Raw genomic sequence first — 23,556 nt, 5'->3', positions numbered from 1 at the left:
ATCTAAGATTCTAAGCAAACACGACAGGGAAAAAATATAATTCGTAAGATCCCAAAGTTCACGATTTACTCGTCATGCTTTTACCGTCTCTAATGTGCCTTCAGAAAATTCTTGCAATTTTTCCATATGGGACCATTTCGGAAGCTCCTCGTCATTTATTGGGAGCGAAACTTTCCAGTTACAAAATTGAAACTTTTTACTTGTGAAATGTTCCTGAAATTTTCGAGAACTTTTTGGAAACTTTCGTAACTTGCACATTGATGATATTGACTAAGCAGTTAAACCACGCTCAGATCCTCCAATTAGGTAAAATTTAGAAGTGTCTAATTGTATTTGGATATCCTGTAGAAAATCGCTGAACCGGCTCACGCCGTGACATGTTTTTCTTGATGACTATGTAAAATTTCGTTGACTACTTAAATAATGACAGCCTTGAACACTAGTCACATTATGGTGATATTGAGTTGTGTGTGTAAGGAACTGTCATTTTCTTTGATCGCTGAAGAAAATTGATTGTTTCATCTCGTGTGCTTGAAACAAGCGAATACAGTTAGTGACGGGTAAATATATCGATGTTGTCGAGATTTTTCACCACTTTTTATAGTTCGTTTATTTTGATTATTGTGTTTGATGCCTGTGATAGCGCATCGTGAAGTGGCAAACGATAACACTGAATCATGAGTGAATGTTAATACGTTTGAATGAAGACTGAGATAGTTTTATGATCCTTGTTGTTATTACTGTAGATTTTAAAGGTTAAGCTTTGGATTCCTCCGAAAACGGTGCCGTCATATTACGGCCGCTATATAGCGTTGACTGACGTCACTAGAACGTTGTCTATGTAAACAAGATGGCGCGGTTTCCTAGACGGCGTTACGTTGCGTTGATTGTCAACGTAACGTAAGATGACGGCCGTCATGACGGTGTCGAGAGTTTCGTGAACGTTTTATTAGATAGCGGTGACGCCATTTTGAATAAATGACACGAGATTTGAATAAATGATTCCGTACTACGATTATTTTCCTCTTCTGATGATATTTCATCCTCCAACTAAATTATAGATGATCAAGCAAATCTTGTCAGTAGGAAAAGGCGCGAAATTCAAATTTTCTATGGGATGTTATCCCATCGCGCCTACATTTTTCAAATTTGCCGCTTTGACCTTGGTGGATGACGGTGTGTTATGACGCCGTGGTACTTTCCACATGTCGCCACCGTAAAGACGGCCGTCTTTTGCGGCCGCTATATGACGGCCGTCATATGACGGCACCGTTTTCGGAGGAATCCAAAGCTTTAGCCATCAACCGAACACAGCTATCGGTTCTGTTTTATTTTTTTTTACTTTTTATGTTTAGTACATTGTAAATTAAGTATTACCAGAGTCCTAATTTCTGATTATAATTAACTCGGATGCAAACGAAACAAGTTGCATTTGTAAATATTTTGAAATTTTGCTAAAGAATTTCTCGACATCATTAACTATGTGAGCTGTGAAAATGTTTTTTTCTTTATATGGAGTTATATGAATGTTTATGTACAGGTCAATACAGTAATTAGTAACAATTTGAGGGGACACCGATGATTAGCTTCTGTAGTACTGCTGATTGCAAATGTGATTAATTGTTGCTATTTAATTCATTCGTGTAAGTACATGTTGTGACATCAATTGTAAAACCATTTTAATTTCATACTCATTTTTACACAAATCCAATCGAAATGTTCATTCCGAATAATCCGAATGTGTGAAAAATAAAATATTGTAAATTTAAAAGTTTTTCAATAAAATACCTTCGGATGTATTTAGTAGGTAGTAAAAATATGTCTCCTTTTAAATATAAAGTTATGTAAACATACAAAAGTGGCTTGACTCGGTCATACGGCCAGTGAGGTCACTGAGATAATAATTAATATCAGACAAAACACCATAAATTCAGACAATCTTAGCAATGTTTTCTATCTAACTGTTCTTAACCCCTCGTATGCCGTCTGTCTTTGATCATTGAAGTTACCTTCTGAAAGTTAGAAATTGGGTTCATGTCTTATAAAAAAAAACTAATAACGGACCACATGATTTATTCACATACAAATCCCCACATTGAAGAAACCGAATGAATACAAAACACATTTATCTTATCATTCTTATTATAAAAAATATTTACAGGACAAACATTGATACTGTGTGTCGTTCCGTATTAACCTAACGAGTGATAGGAATTTACCGTTTACGCCGTTATTAATGATACTCATCAACACTATGTTCTATGTACAACTTGAGTGAAAGGGGACATGTAAAATGGCAAATAACCCCCTCTGTTAATGATAATTTTCAATAAATTTCATGGCGGATCTAAACAACTACATACATGATACAGCTGTAGTGCATAATTGTTTTCCATCGTATTTTCTCGGAAACGTTCGTATTTGTAAATAAATATTATTATTTATTAGTTACCGTATGTTACCTACTCTTTTGTAAGCCCCAAGATACCGGCTCAGCCTAGTTTGGTGCTTACTGGACACCTTTGTGATTGCCTACCTATTTTATTATAAATAAATTATTCTTATTCATGTCATGGTGGTTCAATAAGTGTCAGTACATTTTGTACCGAGACTGACTGAAATAGTAAGACACGTTCGTCAGTTTCCGTGAAAATACGAAGGAAAATAATTATGCAGTACATCTGTACTTTAAATTCATTTTAATGTAAATAAAACGGCAATATATAAATTAGGCTCAATGAGCAAAGTAAACGCAGATGGAGCTGCAGTCTGAACGGTAAAGTGAATTCTAATTGCACATTGTAAATTAAACAAGACTGAAGTGATCCCTTAACAATTTTGTACGGAACACTAATACATTTCATTGGGTTAAAGATAACTTTAAAAAATCTACCTACCTACACAAGTATCATACATTCCGATATAAACTGTAGTTCCTTGGCTCGGACCGTAGGCTCAATTTAAGCTGAAGGGTTCCAATTACAAAATTGATTTCATAAGGTTTGGTTTCTTTCCCTGAACTGCGTCGTAATATATTTGAGACTGACTACTAATAAATTAAAGATATTGAATAAATATGTTATAATTTATTTTTGATTAGAAAATTCTAAACACCGAAATAGTGCCAATGGCGCTGTCAACAAATTAAAAATAACTTATACCTAAATCAAAGTAACAAATGTAACAATAGACAAAAAAAATGGAAGCACTCGAATACAAGCTGATAAAATTTAAATTAACTGAAAAGAACCTTTTACCCGACTATTGCCACATTGCGAAGCATTAAATAGGGCGCGCAAAAATGTTCAGCACTGATAAATGGATATGCACTAACGTATAAACCATTATTTAAAAAATAATGTGTATTATTATGAACCGAACATACTTATCTGAATCTGAACATTAAAAAAATTAAAACGTTAAGTATTGCTCATTACCATCCAAATAGCCAGTTCTAGGTTCATGTTACGTTCTTGAAACAAATATATCGGTTTGTAACGCAATGCTAATAAAAAGTTAGAATTAAAAACAAGGTAAATAAAATTTTGTCATATGTATATGCTAAGCTAAATTGCTTTGGTCTTCAATTCGTAGAACTATTTATTTTTAGTTAAAACTCACTCAAGACGGGCACTCTAAAGGAGGAAAGTGGCATGAACGAGCCAGGTTTATCAAGAGCCAAGCTTTTATTTGTTTTAGCGAGCACAATAATTTCCTGTCACTTACAAAACATTGAACTCATATACAAAATTCGAAACTACCGAAATAATACAAATGGCTCTTTCAATGCAGTTTTCAGCGGATCTAGATCAGCGGTCGGCAACCCGCGGCCCGCGAGCCTCCCTGGCTATTTTGTATGTAATATTGACAAACGACAATGTCTGATAAAGTCATAAATATTAACAAAGTACGGCCCACGTCAACTTCGTTAACTACTTATGTGGCCCTTGGCTGCTAAAAGGTTGCTGACCGCTCTAGATGGCTTTAACCTAATGAAGTAGCATTTAAAGCATTCGTCTACTGTAAGATTTTATTATTGGGCATGATTTTTTGGCCTTGCTAATTTCGTATTCCAGTTGTCTATTTCGCTACGCGTCCTATGGCGTCTTGATAAAATATATTGATCATACATATATAGTGAGAAAATTTTAACGCATAATTTCAGGGAGAAACCCAAGTTTATATACCTCCGTGTCCACCACTCTACATAATTATGGGTATTAATTAGACTGATAGAAAATGAACATTTTCAGGTTACCAGGATCCCAGGACTGTGGGAAAGGGAAAGGCTTTATAACTAGATCTGTATATACCGCTTAATATGACTGTCTATGACACTGTACAGTTTGAGATCTTATCTGGCGTCTCCTTCCGCATTAGGGTTTGGATTGGCATTGGCGTTAGCGTTGGGGTTGGGGTTGGCATTGGCATTGGCATCGTCTTCAGGGTTCCGCCGCCAGTTGAAGCCGCCTGGGCGGATGTTGTCCAGTTCTGGTAGGGGCTCGTAATCCGGATCTTCCGAGGCTGGGTCGAAGAGTTTCTTCCTGGAAGTAAAATCAATGTTATAGTTAATTAAATTGTGGTGTAATGATTATATTTATCTAAAACCATTCTATTTTGAATATTTCATTTTAACTAAAAGTGTGACAGTATAGATTTGTTTTTCTTAACCCTAAAAGACAGTAGAGTCTGTGCGGACAGACAGATTCTAACTACGTTAATGCAACTCGAGATTTAATAAACAAAGCTTCCCGTGACATTTAGGTAGGTTCTCTCTCTGCACCAATTGTAGGTATCTCTGTTTGGCCCTATAGTTGACTGGTAGAGAATTTGGCATTAAGTCCGCCATTTGTACATTGTTGTATATATTTTGTGCAATAAAGTTTAAATAAATAAATACATCTCTGCAATTAGGCTTTAAATTTACATACCTATATTTAATAGAAACAACTATATAAGTTCCTATATAGGCAAGCATTACTCTTGGTATCTGAACTTATCTGAACCCACCTATCACTTAACTCGTCACCCTTAACCACCCACGTACGAATGTCGTACGTTGTCGTTATGAGGTTTCGTTAGAGCTGGTGGCTGGTATATGAGCAGTACATTATAAAATTAGTTAGCAGTATCTGGCAATACTTACAAGAATTTTGGTGTTTTAAGTATTTTCTGTCCGCCCCTCTTCCTTGGCAGTACATCTTCCAAGAAGAAGTAGATGTGGCCAATTGCCATGCCGACCAAATCTACCGATATCGCGTTCCCTAGCAGTACAGAGAAGCCGAGTAGGACCCACGGTAGGTAGGGGGCCTGGAAATAAATCACATTATGAATGAAATAAAATAAACTACAGGGGCATTCCATTTGCTGTCCCGTACAAACGCACTTTTATTTCGTAATACCTGCATTTTTTCAAAGTTTCAAATCGATGATTATTTTACTGAGCATTTTTCACATCCAATGTGACAGAAAAAAACCTATGGCTATCATTGTAATGTAGCACTATGTAACAACTACATATTTCAACTAAGAGATTATTTGATACAACCCCACTTTCATAATTTTGGCAATAAGTTCCTTGACTCTGATGTGGAGGTACTAGTTAAAAAAAAAGTTAAGAGTTAAATAATAGTAGAAGATTACTCTGTAAGCAAATATACTGGCTATATTAACCAACCCATGGTCATAAGTAGTAAATATAACATTAAGATGCAAACACTTACCTGGAAATTCATCAGGCCAAAGAAGTTCATCCGAACAAATACATTCCGACGAGACCACACATACACAATCATGATGGTGAATGCTTGTCCTAAAAATAATAGGTTAACGAAAAAGGCACACAACTGTAGAAAGAGTTAAGGTTATATACAAAATTGAACTGATTATGGAATTAGTAATTTCTAAATTGTACTTGCCAACCAAAGGTACTGGTAAAAGGAAATGCAATTTTTACTTAACTAAAATTAAATAGCCGGGCCCACACAGAGACAGCAGAAGCGTGAGGGAATTGCCTCGCCCGTATGCTCGCTTTGTGTGGACTTGGCTAATAATATGTACTTAGTGTGTAATTAAAAAAAAGGGAAGGTAATGTTGGCAAAGGAGCAGTTGTTTACCTTATATAAATTGGTAATAGTGAAAGATGTATCACAGATTACAGACATTTCTAAAGTTCCAGTTTTCATTATGCATTTAAAATAATTGTAAAAAGGATACAATCATCAGTACTCCTCCAAACACGAACATAACAATAAAATCAGCTGTTCTTCCTCTAAATGATCCTTCTTCCAGCATCCTACAGTATCTATATGTAAATATCATGTTGAAGAAGAAATTGAAATTTAAGTTCCCAAAAAAGAGGAATGTGGACACCAGCCGCCATAGCTGGTACTTCCTGAGGATCAGTATAGGGTTGAAGTATAGTTGAAATGGAGAGACTAGGTCCAGTTGCTGAAAAAAAAAATTGTAAGTTGCTTATTTATATAGAAAAGGCATGATTTCAATATGAATATGCAATATGAACTAAAGCTTTAGAAAATACTTACGACTGCTAGACTTGTGACAACGCAAGCGGTTGTATAGGCTCTAGTCACCGGGGGTATAAGCATATACTCTTGAAGAAAAGTTTGGTACGCCATTATTGCACACAGAACTTAATGTATAACCGAAACAAGTTAACTAGAAAAAATTACAAAACGAAATTAGCTGATAGATAAGTCACGGGCTCAACATGATTGGGCCACATCAGAATTGTAGAAAATGTTACACGATTACATATATGTGCACAGTTTAATGTTCACTACGCGTTGGTATAGCTCTCATGTTAACAATTGTCTTTCTGTTTATTGTACTTTTAAACTTGCCGTGATAGTATTTTCCTTTTATTTAGCAAAAGAAAATCAAAGCCATAAAAGCAAAAGGGAAAACATCGGAAAACATTGAAGCTATATTGATGCATTCAAGATATTTTATCTAATGTCAAAAGGTATGACATTCGTTGATGCAGACAGAACTCATTCATCTGAACGCATCGTAGTTGTTTGAGGTATAGGTAAACTGCGAGTTACGCATGTGTTACGTTATAAAAGAAGTAAAAGTACAATTTGGACATGAAAATACACGGAAAATCATCGGAAAATACGCTTCGAAATTGTCAGTAGGTAGGTAGTGTCAACATGACATGACAACCCAAATTACAGAATTGATGAGTGAATTTTGTGATGCAGCAAAAGCCATTCTAACAAAAAAAAAAAAAAAGAATTTTGTGATCTTATTTTTCTTGAAATTAAATGCATTCGAGATACGTAGACATTGTAGTAAATAAATTACATTAGTACTAACTTGTTACTTATATATCTGTATGAAAATCTAAAGTTCATTCGAACATAATATTTTTGCACAAAATGGATCCCAAAGATAGTAGTGAACATTTGGTAGCCTTAAAGGTGATGAGGCTTACAAAACCAGCTCTGATAAGTCCGAAAATCGTGACATGTGATTCAAAAGATTTGCCAGGTAACATATTCAATAACTTCCTCAAAGATGATGCTACTGCAGTTACCCAAATGGAGACACTGGCAGCTGGTCAATTCCTATTGTTACCGCAGAGTTTCGGTAACATTTATTTAGGTGAAACATTTTCTTGTTACGTTTGTGTACATAATGAAACCAATCAACCTGTTCAAAGTGTCTCAATTAAGGCAGATCTGCAGACAAACTCCCAAAGGATACCTCTCACAACCCAACAAAGTCAGACTCCCTCTATGCTTGATGTAGACGACACACTTAGCGATGTTATACACCATGAAGTGAAGGATTTGGGCACACACATCCTAGTTTGTGAAGTAACCTACATGTCAAATTACAACACCCTAGCCTCATTTAGAAAGTTCTTCAAATTTGAAGTAATGAAACCACTTGATGTCAAGACCAAGTTTTACAATGCTGAATCAGATGATGTTTACCTAGAAGCACAAGTTCAGAACATCACATCTGGGCCCATCACCCTTGATCAAGTCTCACTGGAGAGCTCACAGCAATTCACCGTAAAATCCTTGAATGAGGATGAAAATGGAGATTCTGTATTTGGTGATGTCACATTATTGCAACCTCAAGAAAGTTGTCAATACCTGTATTGCCTGACTCCAAGGGAAAGCATTGCTAAAGAAATAAAGCTTTTAGCTTTAGCAAAGAATATTGGCAAACTAGACATTGTATGGAGATCAAACTTGGGAGAGAAAGGAAGATTGCAAACTAGTCAACTTCAAAGAGTTACTCCTGATTATGGGGACATAAGGTTAACTTACGAAAGCTTGCCAAGCAAAGTTGCAGTTGATGAGCCTTTCAATTTTAAATGTAAGATAGTCAATGCCAGTGACAGGACTTTAGACCTGATTCTGAAGTTGCGGTCCTATACGGACTCAAGTCTGCTGTGGTGTGGTATTTCTAACAGGAAACTGGGCCTGCTGGAACCAGGCAAGGCAGTGCTGGTGGACCTCACTGCGCTGCCCATGAATACCGGTCTGCACAACATCACTGGAGTAGCTTTAGTAGACTTGTTTTTGAAAAGAACATATAACTATGATGATTTGGCAACTGTATTTGTATTTTGAGCACATTATGTTTGTAAATATTTTCAATGCTGCTACATACTTAACTGTCATTAAATAGGTCATTATGTTAATTTTATACAGCTCTTAAATTAATAATTTTGTGCTATGAATATTATATATCTGGTTAATCTATAACCAATTATCTAGTATTAAGAGCAATGTCAGAGGAACTGTTTTATGTGTATGTAGATTCAACACATTACTCCAACCAAATAGATTGCTTGTGCCCATATAAAGCAAGCAAACATTTGTTTTTAAATGGAGCTAGAACTAGAATGAATGAAATAGGCCCTCAATGGGGTAAAATTCGTATAGGTGTTATGCTTAAAATGTTATGGATTAAATTCACTTGACTTGCTAGCCTAAAGCCTTATACATATGTGCAATTAACACAGTGATTTTATTTTCAGCATTACATCTTCTAGCAAATAACTTGAAGGGAAATGCACAATGCAATTAAATTATTATTAATTAACAGAAATAAATTATATGAACTTAAAGTAAGTTTTATTTGGCCATTATTAATAGTTCCTTATAAGACTGAACTAAATTTAGTTTTTTTGCAGCTTTACCGATAGAATCTGTCTAGCCATTGAAACGTCGCAGAAGTTTTCATCAAAATATAATATATTTTGTTGATGTAGATTTAATAATAAGATGAAATGCAGCCAAAGTAATATTGTATTTTGAAGGCCTGTAACCTGTAACCGCGTATCATTTCGTGCGTTTGTATTTATCTATTTCACCTAATTTCCCTCTTGTCTCGGTAAACGCCCTCATTGGTTCGTTAGACCGTGGTGGTGGTGGTATGCAAAGAGTAGTATGAGAGTAGTATACACATAGGACTGTCTCATTTCAAACATAGACAGAGAGAATCATACTATCTTTGTTTTACACTAGTACTAGCACCTAAAAGAAAAGGATGAGTATAGTTTTTTTGTCCTTATTTACTGATAATTTGGTTTGACCAACTATATGTGGTATGTTCGTACCTTAAAGCCCCCTCAACACTCGTGCGCGAATTGCGGCGCGAAGCCGCGTACGCGAGTGTAAAGTCGAGTTCGAAGTCTAGAAAAATCGACTCCACGCTCGCGTTCGCGGCTTCGCGCCGCGATTCGCGCACGAGTGTGGAGGGGGCTTAAGCTATTTCATTGCCATGAACTGGTAACATTTCTTAAATTTTGCGCATTTCACCGCGGAAATGGGGCTGTCAATGTCAAATTCTTCATTCTTCTGTCAATTTTGACAATAGAATAGACAGTAGTCTTGTCAAGTCAAGTTCACTGGTTACATTTTTTTTCACAGTAGATTCTTCAGCGCTATCTATTTATCAATTCGTGTTTCTTGAAAGAGAATCTTCTTAAAACACAGTAACATAAATTTTAAAACCTATTTCAACATGGTTCTCACAAAAGAATACAGGATATCCATGCCTATGACGGTCGAAGAGGTATGTTTTGTTGTAAATTGTATCATTAATTTGTTAAATACTTACTTAATTTAATTAATAAGATTAATTTGGTTGTAACAGAAATAATTGTAAACGCCATTTAGTTATGCAAGCATAAAGTCTAATCTACATATCGTAAAATTGGCAGAGTATCTTGTGTAGGTATTTTTCAGTAGGTAATCTTTTCACAAAACGTATTTTTCTTCATGCAGCGCAAACCAAATCAAAACTACTTTTGGACTCAAGATTTTTTTCTTATTCCATCAAATTCGCATTCTATTGAAAGGTGTAATGTGATATTACGATAATTATTTCCATTAACTTTGCAGTATCGTATTGGTCAACTGTACATGATAGCGCGTCACAGTTTTGAACAGTCGAGCAATGGGGAGGGTGTGGAAGTGGTGGCCAATGAACAAGTGAATGACGAGATCAATGGCCACGGCCAGTATACAGAGAAGAGGATTCACTTATCAAGGTAATTGTATCCTTATACAAAGATTACAATATCTATCTGGGTAATTTTTGAAAAGTATCATAGTATTTTAGCCCTTTGAATACCAAGCTCTAGCTGTAAAACTATAAGTGTACCTAAGCAAAAACCCCATCAAAAAATTTACTCTGTATGTTGTAGATATATGTTCTAATCTACAAATTCATTCAGTATATTTGTTCCACCTATCACCTTGTCCTTATATCATTTTGATTTAACAAAGACATCTTAATTCAATGAAACAAACCTCTCTTTTTTCAGCCATCTGCCCTACTGGATACAGTCAATGACTCCAAAAATATTTTACATCACAGAAAAGGCTTGGAACTACTACCCCTTCACCATTACTGGTATTGTATTTAGTTTACCTGACTGTAATTTTGATCATATTAGAATAAACTCTATATAGGGTAGGTGCGTTAGTTTTCGTCCAGCTCTAGTTTTCGTCCACTTGACGAAATTGAATATAAATCTACATTGCTGCACAAATTTGGACTTAATACAATCCTTAATGTCGAGACAATATATCTATCTACATAAAAAATGTATTTGGCAAGTAGTAAATTAAATATCAAATATGTTATTTGCTAATCTGTCATGTGGACGAAAACTAGAGCATGGACGAAAACTAGCACAATGACCCTAATACAGACCAAGTTTGCATGTTAATTATATATTTACTCACTTACCACAATAAACAGACTAAATAGTCAGACTTCTTAACCAAAAATATATACAGGAGTATAGATTTAAGGCACCTACTTCAATATTTGTAACAGTTTTGGAAGTAAAATTTACATAGTTGTTGAGCCCTACTTAGGCATAATGTTCTGAAAATACAATTCTAAATAATATACTTATTTTTCTTTCATGGTCCTGCACAGAATACACAGTAAGTATTTGACATATTTATGATAGATTTTATTTACCATACAATTCAGAAAAAAATATTATTAATTTAAGTTTCTTTATACAACAACCTTTATTTTTCAGTGTTCTTTTATCCCAAAATTCTCCATATCAATACAAACAAGATATGAAGATAACAATGGAACAACAGAAAATGTAAGTAAACCACATTTCATAGTAAAAAAAATCACCTTTTCTGATTAGAGGAACCAAAACCGGTGTGAGATTGAAAGTGAAGCCAAACTCACTGGTCTTCTTACTCTTATGTTTTCAAAATGTCCTTGTTAAAACAGTGCATATCTGTAGTATAAAATTATTACCACTTTCAGTGCAAAGGTTTCGCCATTTCTTTGCAGCAGGACTGTTGAATTATTGGCACTAGAGTTGGACCAAGATAATTCTGAATGGCATTTGTGATGACAATGTTTGGCAATGTCATTGTTAATGTCGAATTTCTATGAAAATATGACATTTATAATGACACTCCCTCACTTTGTTTTATTCAAATCAGAGCAGAGCTAGCTAAGACAGACTCTAATTATATTTGTAGGGACACTTTAGCAGCGTACGCTCATATTCTAGTGCGCGTGTACTAATATGAGCCGACTAGGCAAAGCCCGTGGTTACGGTACGGGCCCCCTGAAAGCAGTCCCACTCTAACCACTGATCGTACGACATTAATGTGAACTCTTAATTGTGTAATATATTGGAGTCAGTAGTATCAGTGCTTATTATTTACCAACAACCACGCTACCTGCACCAGTGATATATAGGGTACACTTCTAAACCCTAAATATTGAATAGTAATTTATAATATATAAGTTAATGCACAGCCTATTTCAGAATAGATAATGTGTACTAACACTAACCGACCTTATTTCGCATTGTATTAAAGTTCACAAAAGTTAACTATGATGGCACATACTCTATAGAATAAATAACTCATATTTTCCTGTTGCAGTGTCTTGGTTTGACTGACGAGGAACTAGGCAGTCGGGAAGTAGATTTTCTGGACATTGCTTACGATGAGATCAAGCCACATCATTATAAAGAGGCAGAGGACCCCAAGTTCTTCAAATCTGAGAAGACAGGTGAGGGCTATATTACAAAAATATTTCATAAGAGTACTAGCGATCCGCCCCGGCTTTGCACGGGATAACAAATTATACATAAACCTTCCCCTTGAATTACTCTATCTATTAAAAAAACCGCATCAAAATCCGTTGCGTAGTTTTAAAGATCTAAGCGTACATAGGGACAGACAGACAGCGGGAAGCTACTTTGTTTTCTACTATGTAGTGATAATGTTATCACCGGAGTGTGATATTTTTGAAGTGAAAACTTCTTTAGCGGCGCTATGCACTTTTTGAGGTGGGGAAAAAATGTTAAACTCGAGACAGCGTGAGACAATCACGTGATCGTAAGACTTAAGACGTAAGATGTCATTGAGTTATCACTTCGGTCGGCACTCCCGGAGTGCAACCCGTTTTTATGCATGGGACACTGGATCATGTTGAGATTAAAAAGCGGCCAAGTGCGAGTCGGACTCGCCCATGAAGGATTCCGTATTTAGGCGATTTATGACGTATGCAAAAAAACTACTTACTAGATCTCGTTCAAACCAATTTTCGGTGGAAGTTTACATGGTAATGTACATCATATATTTTTTTTAGTTTTATCATTCTCTTATTAGAAGTTACAGGGGGGGGGGGGACACACATTTTACCACTTTGGAAGTGTCTCTCGCGCAAACTATTCAGTTTAGAAAAAAATGATATTAGAAACCTCAATATCATTTTTGAAGACCTATCCATAGATACCCCACACGTATGGGTTTGATGAAAAAAAAATTTTTGAGTTTCAGTTCGAAGTATGGGGAACCCCAAAAATTTATTGTTTTTTTCTATTTTTGTGTGAAAATCTTAATGCGGTTCACAGAATACATCTACTTACCAAGTTTCAACAGTATAGTTCTTATAGTTTCGGAAAAAAGTGGCTGTGACATACGGACGGACAGACAAACAGACATGACGAATCCATAAGGGTTCCGTTTTTTGCCATTTGGCTACGGAACCCTAAAAAACAGCATCAAAATCTATTGCGTAGTTTTAAAGATCTAAGCCTACATAGGGACAGACAGCGGGAAGCGACTTTGTTTTATACTATGTAGTGATAATGTTATCACCGGAGTGTGATATTTTTGAAGTGAAAACTTCTTTAGCGGCGCTGCGCACTTTATGAGGTGGGGAAAAAATGTTAAACTCGAGACAGCGTCAGACGATCACGTGATCGTAAGACGTAAGATGTCATTGAGTTATCACTTCGGTCGGCACTCCCGGTGTGCAACCCGTTTTTATGCATGGGACACTGGATCATGTTGAGATTAAAAAAGACATGAATTTTCTATGTTTTCTTGACAGGGCGCGGGCCATTGGTGGAGGGCTGGCGAGACACCCAGCAGCCCATCATGTGCTGCTACAAGGTCGTGCACGTCAAGTTCGAGGTGTGGGGCCTGCAGACGCGGGTCGAGGAATATGTGCAGGGCGTAAGTTTATTGTATCATTTGTATCCTAGACCTATTCCACCTGAATACCACCCTAATTAGGGTTCCGTACCCAAAGGGTAAAAACGGGACCCTATTACTAAGACTCCGCTGTCCGTCCGTCCGTCCGTCTGTCACCAGGCTGTTGTTGAAATACATCATCTGTGAAAATAGCTAGACAGTTGAAATTTTCACAGATGATGTATTTCTGTTGCCGCTATAACAACAAATACTAAAAACAGAATAAAATAAAGATTTAAGTGGGGCTCCCATACAACAAACGTGATTTTTGACCGAAGTTAAGCAACGTCGGGCGGGGTCAGAACTTGGATGGGTGACCGTTTTATTGCTTGTTTTGCTCTATTTTTTGTTGATGGTGCGGAACCCTACGTGCGCGAGTCCGACTCGCACTTGGCCGGTTTTTTTTAAACATTTTACAACTAATTACTGGTTTACGATGACGTGTAAAAAATTGTGTCATTTACGGAACCCTTGGGGCGCTAATCCAAATCTCAGTGTACCAGTTATTTTCTAAATATTTATCCCCCACTAGACAAAACATGCTACACGTACAAACGTACATGTGTAACCTATGACTCATCCATCGGCTATTAATACAAGTATGTTATGATTATGCTATAGGTACATTATAGATCCGGAAATGCCTTATCAATGTTGTAAACATAATGTCAATCCAGCAAAATACTACTTAACCGACCGAAATTAACTAAACTAAACTAAACTGAGTACTGACATACATATGTATGTCATGTATGTATATGACATACATATGTATGGTTATATGTTATGGCGGTTTATACTTCAAATATTATACAGCTCTATTTGGAAAGGATTTTTTTAAGTTCATCCCCTAATTGGGTGAAAAGTAGCATGTAGGATATAAAACTTCTTGTAAAATGCTTCACTGTTTGGTCGACATAGTTACCAGCGACTGCTTTTTAGGGTTCCGCACCTCAAAAGGGAAAAACGGAACCCTAATAGGATCACTCGTACGTCTGTCTGTCTGTCCGTCCGTCTGTCACAGCCTATTTTCTCCGAAACTACTGGACCAATTAAGTTGAAATTTGGCACACATATGTAAGTTTGTGACCCAAAGATGGACGTGTAACGTAAATAAATGAATTTTAAATATGGAGGCCATTTTTGGGGGGTAAATGAGGAAATTAAAAAATAAAGTGTTTCAAACTATATCGTGTCGTGTTACATATCAAATGAAAGAGCTCATTGTAAGAATCTCAAATATATATATACCTACATATTTAATATATTTAGGATTAATAGTTTTTAGGGTTCCGTAGCCAAATGGCAAAATACGGAACCCTTATAGATTCGTCATGTCTGCCTGTCTGTCTGTCCGTCTGTCTGTCCGTCCGTATGTCACAGCCACTTTTCTCCGAAACTATAAGAACTATACTGTTGAAACTTGGTAAGTAGATGTATTCTGTGAACCGCATTAAGATTTTCACACAAAAATAGAAAAAAAACAATAAGTTTTTGGGGTTCCCCATACTTTGAACTGAAACTCAAAAAATTTTTTTTCATCAAACCCATACGTGTGGGGTATCTATGGATAGGTCTTCAAAAATGATATTGAGGTTTCTAATATCATTTTTTTCTAAACTGAATAGTTTGCGCGAGAGACACTTCCAAAGTGGTAAAATGTGTGTCCCCCCCCCTGTAACTTCTAAAATAAGAGAATGATAAAACTAAAAAAAATATATGATGTACATTACCATGTAAACTTCCACCGAAAATTGGTTTGAACGAGATCTAGTGAGTAGTTTTTTTTTATACGTCATAAATCGCCTAAATACGGAACCCTTCATGGGCGAGTCCGACTCGCACTTGGCCGCTTTTTTACCAGTTATTCAAGAAAATAGGGAAAAATGACCATCCCCGCCTCTTATCTCCGAAACTACTGGGTCTAAAATTTTGAAAAAAAAATACACAAAATAGTTCTTTACCTATAGATGACAGGAAAACCTATTAGAAATGTACGGAACCCTTGAAACGCGAGTCCGACTCGCACTTGGCCGGTTTTTTTTTTGTGAAAAGATTGGTGTCCTGGCCGAAAGGGCCACGTCCACCAAGGACGAAAGGGAAACGAAATTTACAGAAATAAGGATAGAGAAGAGAAGTTACCTTGCAGCAAAACTACAACGCTAAAGACGTCAAGCTAATAATCTCTATAAATACCTAGTATTTCAAATAATTGAAACAAATTTGCGACCGGATATTAAATAAATATAATTATTTTTTACTTATACGTTTTCCTTCCTTGTTACAGGCGATACGCGAGATACTCTTGTTGGGTCACCGACAAGCGTTTGCGTGGATGGACGACTGGTACAACATGACTCTTGATGACGTTCGGGCTTATGAGAAAGATATGCAAGCCAAAACTAATAGTAAGGTAAGTTATCCAATACTTTTTTTAGGTAGGTACTTATAAATCACCTCTGTTAAAAAAAATATATTAAAGGAAAAAATTAAAAAATTTACGCTTCCGGCAGGACTTGAACCCGCATCCGCCACAACCCGTGTGTTGCTCTTAACCAATTGAGCGGGTTGAAATCCTGCCGGAAGCGTACATTTTTCCTTTTTTCCTTTAATATAAAATTTGGAATTACGCTCGCAGACGTATCTGCTAGTTATTAAAAAATTGATTCACCTCTGTTAAGCGTACATTTGATTTTCTACTTTATCACATATAAAATTAAGTCGATATTCACACACGCTTTGCAATAGTTAAATGAAAGATTAAATATAAGTACTTTACTTTGCATGATAATAAAAATCAGTACATAAAACGTGTGTCAAGACACGTTTTCATTGAAGAACGTAGAGCCATGTGGCATTTCAACCAACTGAGCGAACTAAACTTAATTAAGATTGCACAACTGGCTAGGTACTTTATAATAATGAAATTTCTTAACTAAAAGCTTTTTGCTCGATTAAACTACTGCTCTCAGACAACAATTGGGATTGACGACTTAACATGCTTTCCAAAGCACAGTTTACAGTTTGTAAACGCTTTATGTCGTTAACCACCCAGAACTTGTAGCAGCCACTTGTAATAATGACGTTAGAATAACAGTGCCGCTAGGCCCGGCGGTCATTATTAGCAATTTAGTGACGCTATAGATGGCGATGCTACATCAGAAATTCATTCAGGGCTAAGTTATAAGGTTGTAACCGCCTCACAGGCTAACACTCGGTTTAGACTCTCGCGCGAGCCACGAGACGAGCCGCGAGCCGCGCCACGAGACGCGAGTCCACCGTTTACACTCGCGTTCGGCTTGTCATTCGGTTATAAACCTTATGCCGTGCCGTTAGTGTTTAAATTATATTAGCTCGACGAGCGAGCGAGCCCACCGCTTACACTCTCGTCTCGTGGCTCGGCTCGCGGCTCGTCTCGTGGCTCGCGCGAGAGTCTAAATCGACTATTAGACACAAACCGCCAATTAAGAAAAGAGAGACCTAAGCCTTCCTACGTGTACACGGTCAACGCAGCTGGCCAACTTTATTGTCACGCGTGCAACCAAGTATTTAAGACCAAGTTCGGCCTGGCCAGCCACATTAGGGCTCACGCTAGACAACGTCCATAATATTTATTAAGGGCCGCCGTCATCGAAAACGATGAGGAGGACTATATACAGGGTGCCCAGTAATTAATGGATAACCTTCTAACCACCGACAGGGCACCTTAAGCTGGTCCAGAAAATGCACTTATAGGTCTAGTAAAAGTTTCGTGGTTTTCGAGATAATCGCGCTTTTCTAAATTTGAAGTATGGTGCTAACTATTAAAAAAGACAGAAAAGTTCGATTATCTCGAAAACCACGAAACTTTTACTAGACCTATAAGTGCATTTTCTGGACCAGCCTAAGGTGCCCTGTTGGTGGTTAGAAGGTTATCCATTAATTACTGGGCACCTTGTATAAGGTTGTTATCTCATCATTCATTATGTGGTTCAAGCGAAGGCTCGAACACGTAATCACGTAAATGAGCGATTCCGTGTTTTGACCCCGAAGTTCATGACTTTGTTCGTTCTAGCTGAAAGCTGAAGAAGCGGCCCCCGCGACCCCGTCAGACCCCAAAAAGTCGCCGTCTTCCAAACCACAAACGCCGAAGACCCCCCAGAGTGCCAGCTCCACGCCCACAGAACCACGGTCTTGGTTTACCTGGTCTTAATAGGTAAGTAAATACTCAGACGGATTATAAGTGTAAATACGCTATTCTCATACAAATATGGAAAATTCCATTGTCATTTTTGTTTTTTATTATCCTCCTAAGGCCCAAGGTTTAGGTCCTACCCATAGTACTTATTAACTTTCTTATTCAGACCCAGCTCCTACAACAATTGTCTAGTCATAGCGTACCACGGTCCTACTAGTAGGACTTAATAGAAAACCCATTTAAAATTTTGCGCTTATCGAAATTGGCGTGTACGAACTTCTAAAGGACTGTTTTGTTTTGTCTGTGAGCCCTTTAACAAGTTCGTAAAAAAAAATCAAAGTGCTGTACAAGGTGCTGTATAAGTACAATAATATTAAAAAAAGTCTTTTAAGTACTTGGGTATAAAACAATAGGACTACGGGCCGTACGACTACATACTCAATTTTTCGTTGGGCCTTAGGAGGTTATTCTACTTTGGTCTTTTATTAACATCGTGAGTGTGATGTCATGACGCGCCGTCAGCGGAAAGCTCAAATATGTTGATATTGAGTTGTGTCAGTTCATGTCTTTGGCGGTCAAAGGGTTAACAAAAATAAACCTTAAAACCTAATGTCGAAAGATGTAATTACTTTGACACTTAGTCTATCCTTCCACATCCACAGTTGTTTAAGAATGGCGTATCTGTGTCTAATATACCTAGTGTAATTTGTTAGTTAAATTCAGAATGTCACGTCATACAATAAGCTGATCTTATTAAGATAATGCTTTCTTGCTGACAAGAGCTTTATATTTATATCGCGAAATAGTCTTAGATTGATCACCTGTTTACATAATGGCAACGGCGTCCGCTTATTGTATGGAGTGAATTTTCTATACTATTCATCCGTGGTGACGATATATGTGAAATATGTGTTAAGCTTCCTATGTTGTGTGACTTTGGTGAATAGTAGTGATTGAAGACCATGAAAATGATTAGTGCAATTGTTTTAGTTTACAATATGTAGCATTGAGAACTGAATGCAAAGACAAGAATGTGACGTTCCACGGACGGTCGGGTCCTATTTCGTGTAGCACCGCATTAGGGGCGTCGTTAATAATAGCTTCAGCGCCAAACGCTATAGGGTACCTTTACCCGAGGAACGTCATAAATGCTTAAGAATCTAAATAATGGTTCCTATGCTTAATATATGGGTTGTGTTTTCAATCCTTAGCCAAATTTCTATGGGCAGACCCTGAAACCGCGAATAAAAATTTGTCTCACCCATAGAAAATATCGAACAGCCAATAATTATGTAAGGAACATACACCATTTTATCGGGATTTCGGTGCTGGTCCCGAAAGTGGTAAAGTTTTCTTATTATGTCCTATAGTCACCAGGCGGTCTAGCATGAGTTGATTCTCGCGCGCTGCGGTGAAGTGAGGGCGTAGAGGGGTAGTTCAGTAAAATACGGGTGCACTATAGAATGGTCCGTTTACTACTGACACGATAAAGTACTTAACACTCCATACTAGATAGAATATACATGTAGTCATCTATATTCTATATCTATGCTATACTACACCACAGCGCGACTCCATACTTGAAGTCGCGTAAGATGTATGGGGTCGCGCGCGAGAACGCAATTCATGCTAGACCGCCTGAGTCACCTCGCATAATTTGGCTAAAGATTGGAAAACAGCCTGTATATTAAAGTAATATAGTACGTATAGTATTATAAATATTTAGTTCACAAACTCCGTTCGTTTTGAGATAGGTAGATAATTTTATAGAGATTTTATTGTAGTTGGAGTATTATACGTTTTAGGTTTAGAACTTTAGATGAACCGTTATGGACTCATGAGCTTGCTTAGTTGTTAATTGTATGCTTTTCGATAATGTTGTATTCGGTGTAAACCATACGATAAATAAATAAAAAATGGTTTTCGCAAGAGAAATAACGTGATTGATTCCTATAAATATCGTGGCGCCATTTAGTAACTTCGGAAAGGACAAAATCGAATATGGAATACTTTGACTCCATATTAGGCAAAGGATAAATAAAGTTTCAAGACGGAAGGACTTGGTGTCACGCAATAAATGTGTAGTATTTATGAGAATTATAAGATGTGTCCAGATCTGAAGAACGCACCGGGAAACTGCGAATGGCTCGCATACTGCTTGCGTACATTATACCTATAATACGAAGTGCCACGCACCTGCAGCCACAGACAATCCAACCTCTAGACATAGCATAGTCGCGCTACCCCCTCTGCCACACATACGGTAGCGTTACTCCATCTTCGAGTCAATCCCGTTCCGTGATTGGTCCGTGTCTTTGAACGGACCAATCACGGCAAGGGATTCGCTCACCTCGTCCCCCCGCACCCCCGTATTTTTGGCAGCATCGGTTTCATGAAAAATTGGCCTAAGCTCAGTCTAGAGGTTGGATTGTCAATGCCTGCAGCTCGCGATCGGCTCGCGCAGCATTTGCCAGATCTGGACGCACCTTTATAAAATTGCATTCCTTAATAATTGTCCCAATTAGTCAACAATTATTTAAAAACCGTGTATAGCGGAAATGTTATAAAAAATATGTTAATTAACATTATACAAATGTATGTTATTACTTATTGGTATTACTTGCCACTGTTAAGTGTTACTAAATTCACTTCCATTTATCTATGGCCTTCTTAAATTATTATTGATATTAAATAAGTGTAGGTTGTGCGTTATTTGTAGAGTCACAAATGACCAATACACAGTACTGTTACTGCTGTAATTTATAATGTTCGAATTGAATACCAAAGTGTTTAACGTGTAAGCTTAAAGGGTAATATAAGGCGAATGGAACTTAAAAACACACTTATTATTAATATACCTAAATAAATTATATTTGGTACTATATTACTAGTACTAGTATAATACTTTTATAATAACATGTATTGTTATCGGAACATATTATATACAAATTGTACGTATTTATAACGATACTGTCAACTGAGTAACGTTAGTTGACAGCGATATTTGCCAGTAAATACAAAATTTGCGTTATAATGTAACTATTAACCACATCATTTCAATAACCAAATTCATGATAAAGAGTGTATAGTTTGTAGCTTTCTAGTAGAGCCCGAAGGCTTATCCTATTGTCTATTGTTCAGTAAAACCGTACGTGCTACTTATAGTTTGTAGCTTTCTAGTAGAGCCCGAAGGCTTATCCTATTGTCTATTGTTCAGTAAAACCGTACGTGCTACTTACCTGCAAAAAAGGGTCTTCATTATTCTATTTGGCACCTGAGCGCGGGCTAGTCCAACGCTCAAAAAACCAGTGTAGGTGCGCTCTCCGATAACATGCCTTTGTTACGCATCTCGATGACACATTTTAGACTGGTTCTGTAGCGTTCGACTCGCCGGCACTCAGTATTTCGGTTACTGAGTTGAACGGACCACACACATATTTATCCATTAGTCTATTTTGAATCTTATTGCAATTTCCATAGGAGTTCCTGGGTAAAGTGAACGAATGATTTTTTATGCAGGTGGTTGTGGCACGTGGCACGAGCGGTTTTACTTAACAATAGACAATAGGATAAGCCGTCGGGCTCTATTAGAAAGCTACAAACTATACCTGCAAAAAAGGGTCTTCATTATTCTATTTGGCACCTGAGCGCGGGCTAGTCCAACGCTCAAAAAACCGGTGTAGGTGCGCTCTCCGATAACGCGCCTTTGTTACGCATCTCGATGACACATTTTAGACTGGTTCTGTAGCGTTCGACTCGCCGGCACTCAGTATTTCGGTTACTGAGTTGAACGGACCACACACATATTTATCCATTAGTCCATTTTGAATCTTATTGCAATTTCCATAGGAGTTGTAATTCAATTACCTGGGTAAAGTGAACGAATGATTTTTTTATGCAGGTGGTTGTGGCACGTGGCACGAGCGGTTTTACTTAACAATAGACAATAGGATAAGCCGTAGGGCTCTATTAGATAGCTACAAACTATACACCCGCGTTGGAAAACTCGATAAGTTATATCTGATTTATTTATTTATTATTATATCAGACTTATAATACCTACAATAACTATATAAAAATGTTACAGGGAGATTTGGTTCAATAGTAAATATGTTAACTGCATATGTACTCGTATATGTTTGCACTGCGTAGATGTAGAATAGATACGGGTTTTTAAGTATATTATAACAGTGTTTTGTCGTGTTACTAATGGCCTGATGTATTCTAAAGTTAGGCCTGTTTATTAGGCATTAGGGTAATTATTAAAAACCGGACGCTTCTTCAAAGTTTCAGCTACTCTGTTTTTTTTTGCAGAGAATAGTACGAAACGGATAGTATTCGGTTTTAATTGACAGCGTACAAAACTTAAGTAAAAACATGGTAATAGCTAAATGACATCTATTTAAAAAAGGCCGATGATGTACATTAGTTTACGCGATTCTCTATCTTAACACAAATATAATAAACTCTTTGTATGTCGAGCTGTGAGATATACATATGTTTTTAATAAAAACTTTATGACGATTTTGTTAAGGTAGAAAATCAAACGAGCATCTGGCATTTGCCTTCCAAATTAATTCTACACCTTACTGTATATGTATTAATTGTATGTATTTTGGCTTAATGTTATAAAATGATATAAAATGCGAAATAAATGTACGATTCTGTACCTATGTAAAACCTCGTTATTTTTTTAAACATTATGCCCATATTATATATCTTCATATCGTTATCGTTACGTGGTCAATGACTAAAGTAAGTGCATATGTAGTTTGATTTAAGTAGTCCTTAATTTAGCCGCAAATCGTCTTCAATTTAATAAATTTAATTCTTTTCTCTAACGAGAAACAGTTACACATTTATACAGGTAACTTTCGTTACTCAATAGATAGATAGAATACTCTTTATTGGCACACCTCAGTAAAAAGATACAAAAGAAAAGAACAATTGTTACTCAATGTACTTAGTTAATGAAATAGCAGACGAACTATGTTGATATTTGACCAATTTATACCTCGATGCAGTAGTTTTCCGTTACGCTTGCGGTACAAATATCGTAAAGTTTCAACGCAACTACCCACCATGCGCGCTTCTAGGGTTAATTTCCCCTATTTAAAGTAGTACTAGTACACATTTACTGCCAGCGCGAGCTACACGCTACGAGCGTAGCGGATAACACGGGAAAAATCGTATTTAGCGAAAAACGCCTACGAACAGAAAACCCGCCTAGCGAGTCGCTGGCAGTGAATCTGTTATTAACCTTTTCGACGCCGTGTCAAACACAAAAGCTGTCACTCAGACGCCACGTCATTGAAATGTCAAAACTGAAATTGAACTTTATGCATATGCACG

The 23,556-nt window shown here is 36.9% G+C and overlaps 3 protein-coding genes across 3 annotated transcripts; 2 read left to right on the top strand and 1 right to left on the bottom strand.

Moving 5' to 3' along the window:
- Positions 1–4,287: 4,287 nt before the first annotated feature.
- On the bottom strand, positions 4,288–6,939 carry LOC134652939 (derlin-2). The gene is made up of 5 exons (XM_063508174.1): positions 6,546–6,939; positions 6,217–6,450; positions 5,724–5,846; positions 5,147–5,310; positions 4,288–4,544 (listed from the first exon to the last, which is right to left on the bottom strand). Exons 1-5 carry the CDS (start codon positions 6,636–6,638, stop codon positions 4,355–4,357), a joined length of 804 nt encoding a protein of 267 aa, XP_063364244.1. The 5' UTR covers positions 6,639–6,939; the 3' UTR covers positions 4,288–4,354.
- A 373-nt stretch (positions 6,940–7,312) lies between these two features.
- LOC134652937 (trafficking protein particle complex subunit 13) lies at positions 7,313–8,651 on the top strand. Its single transcript, XM_063508173.1, has one exon. It carries the CDS (start codon positions 7,404–7,406, stop codon positions 8,610–8,612), a length of 1,209 nt encoding a protein of 402 aa, XP_063364243.1. The 5' UTR covers positions 7,313–7,403; the 3' UTR covers positions 8,613–8,651.
- Positions 8,652–9,901: 1,250 nt separating this feature from the next.
- Positions 9,902–18,233, top strand: LOC134653003 (cytoplasmic phosphatidylinositol transfer protein 1). Its single transcript, XM_063508276.1, has 9 exons — positions 9,902–10,062; positions 10,392–10,540; positions 10,817–10,905; positions 11,440–11,447; positions 11,549–11,620; positions 12,426–12,555; positions 13,885–14,009; positions 16,315–16,440; positions 18,082–18,233. Exons 1-9 carry the CDS (start codon positions 10,012–10,014, stop codon positions 18,217–18,219), a joined length of 888 nt encoding a protein of 295 aa, XP_063364346.1. The 5' UTR covers positions 9,902–10,011; the 3' UTR covers positions 18,220–18,233.
- The last annotated feature ends 5,323 nt before the right edge of the window (positions 18,234–23,556 follow it).

This window comes from Cydia amplana, chromosome 12 (genome assembly GCF_948474715.1).
Source record: "Cydia amplana chromosome 12, ilCydAmpl1.1, whole genome shotgun sequence".
NCBI lineage: Eukaryota > Metazoa > Arthropoda > Insecta > Lepidoptera > Tortricidae > Cydia > Cydia amplana.
The sequence above is the reverse complement of the archived record's forward strand: the minus strand, read 5'-3'. Positions and strand labels throughout refer to the sequence as shown.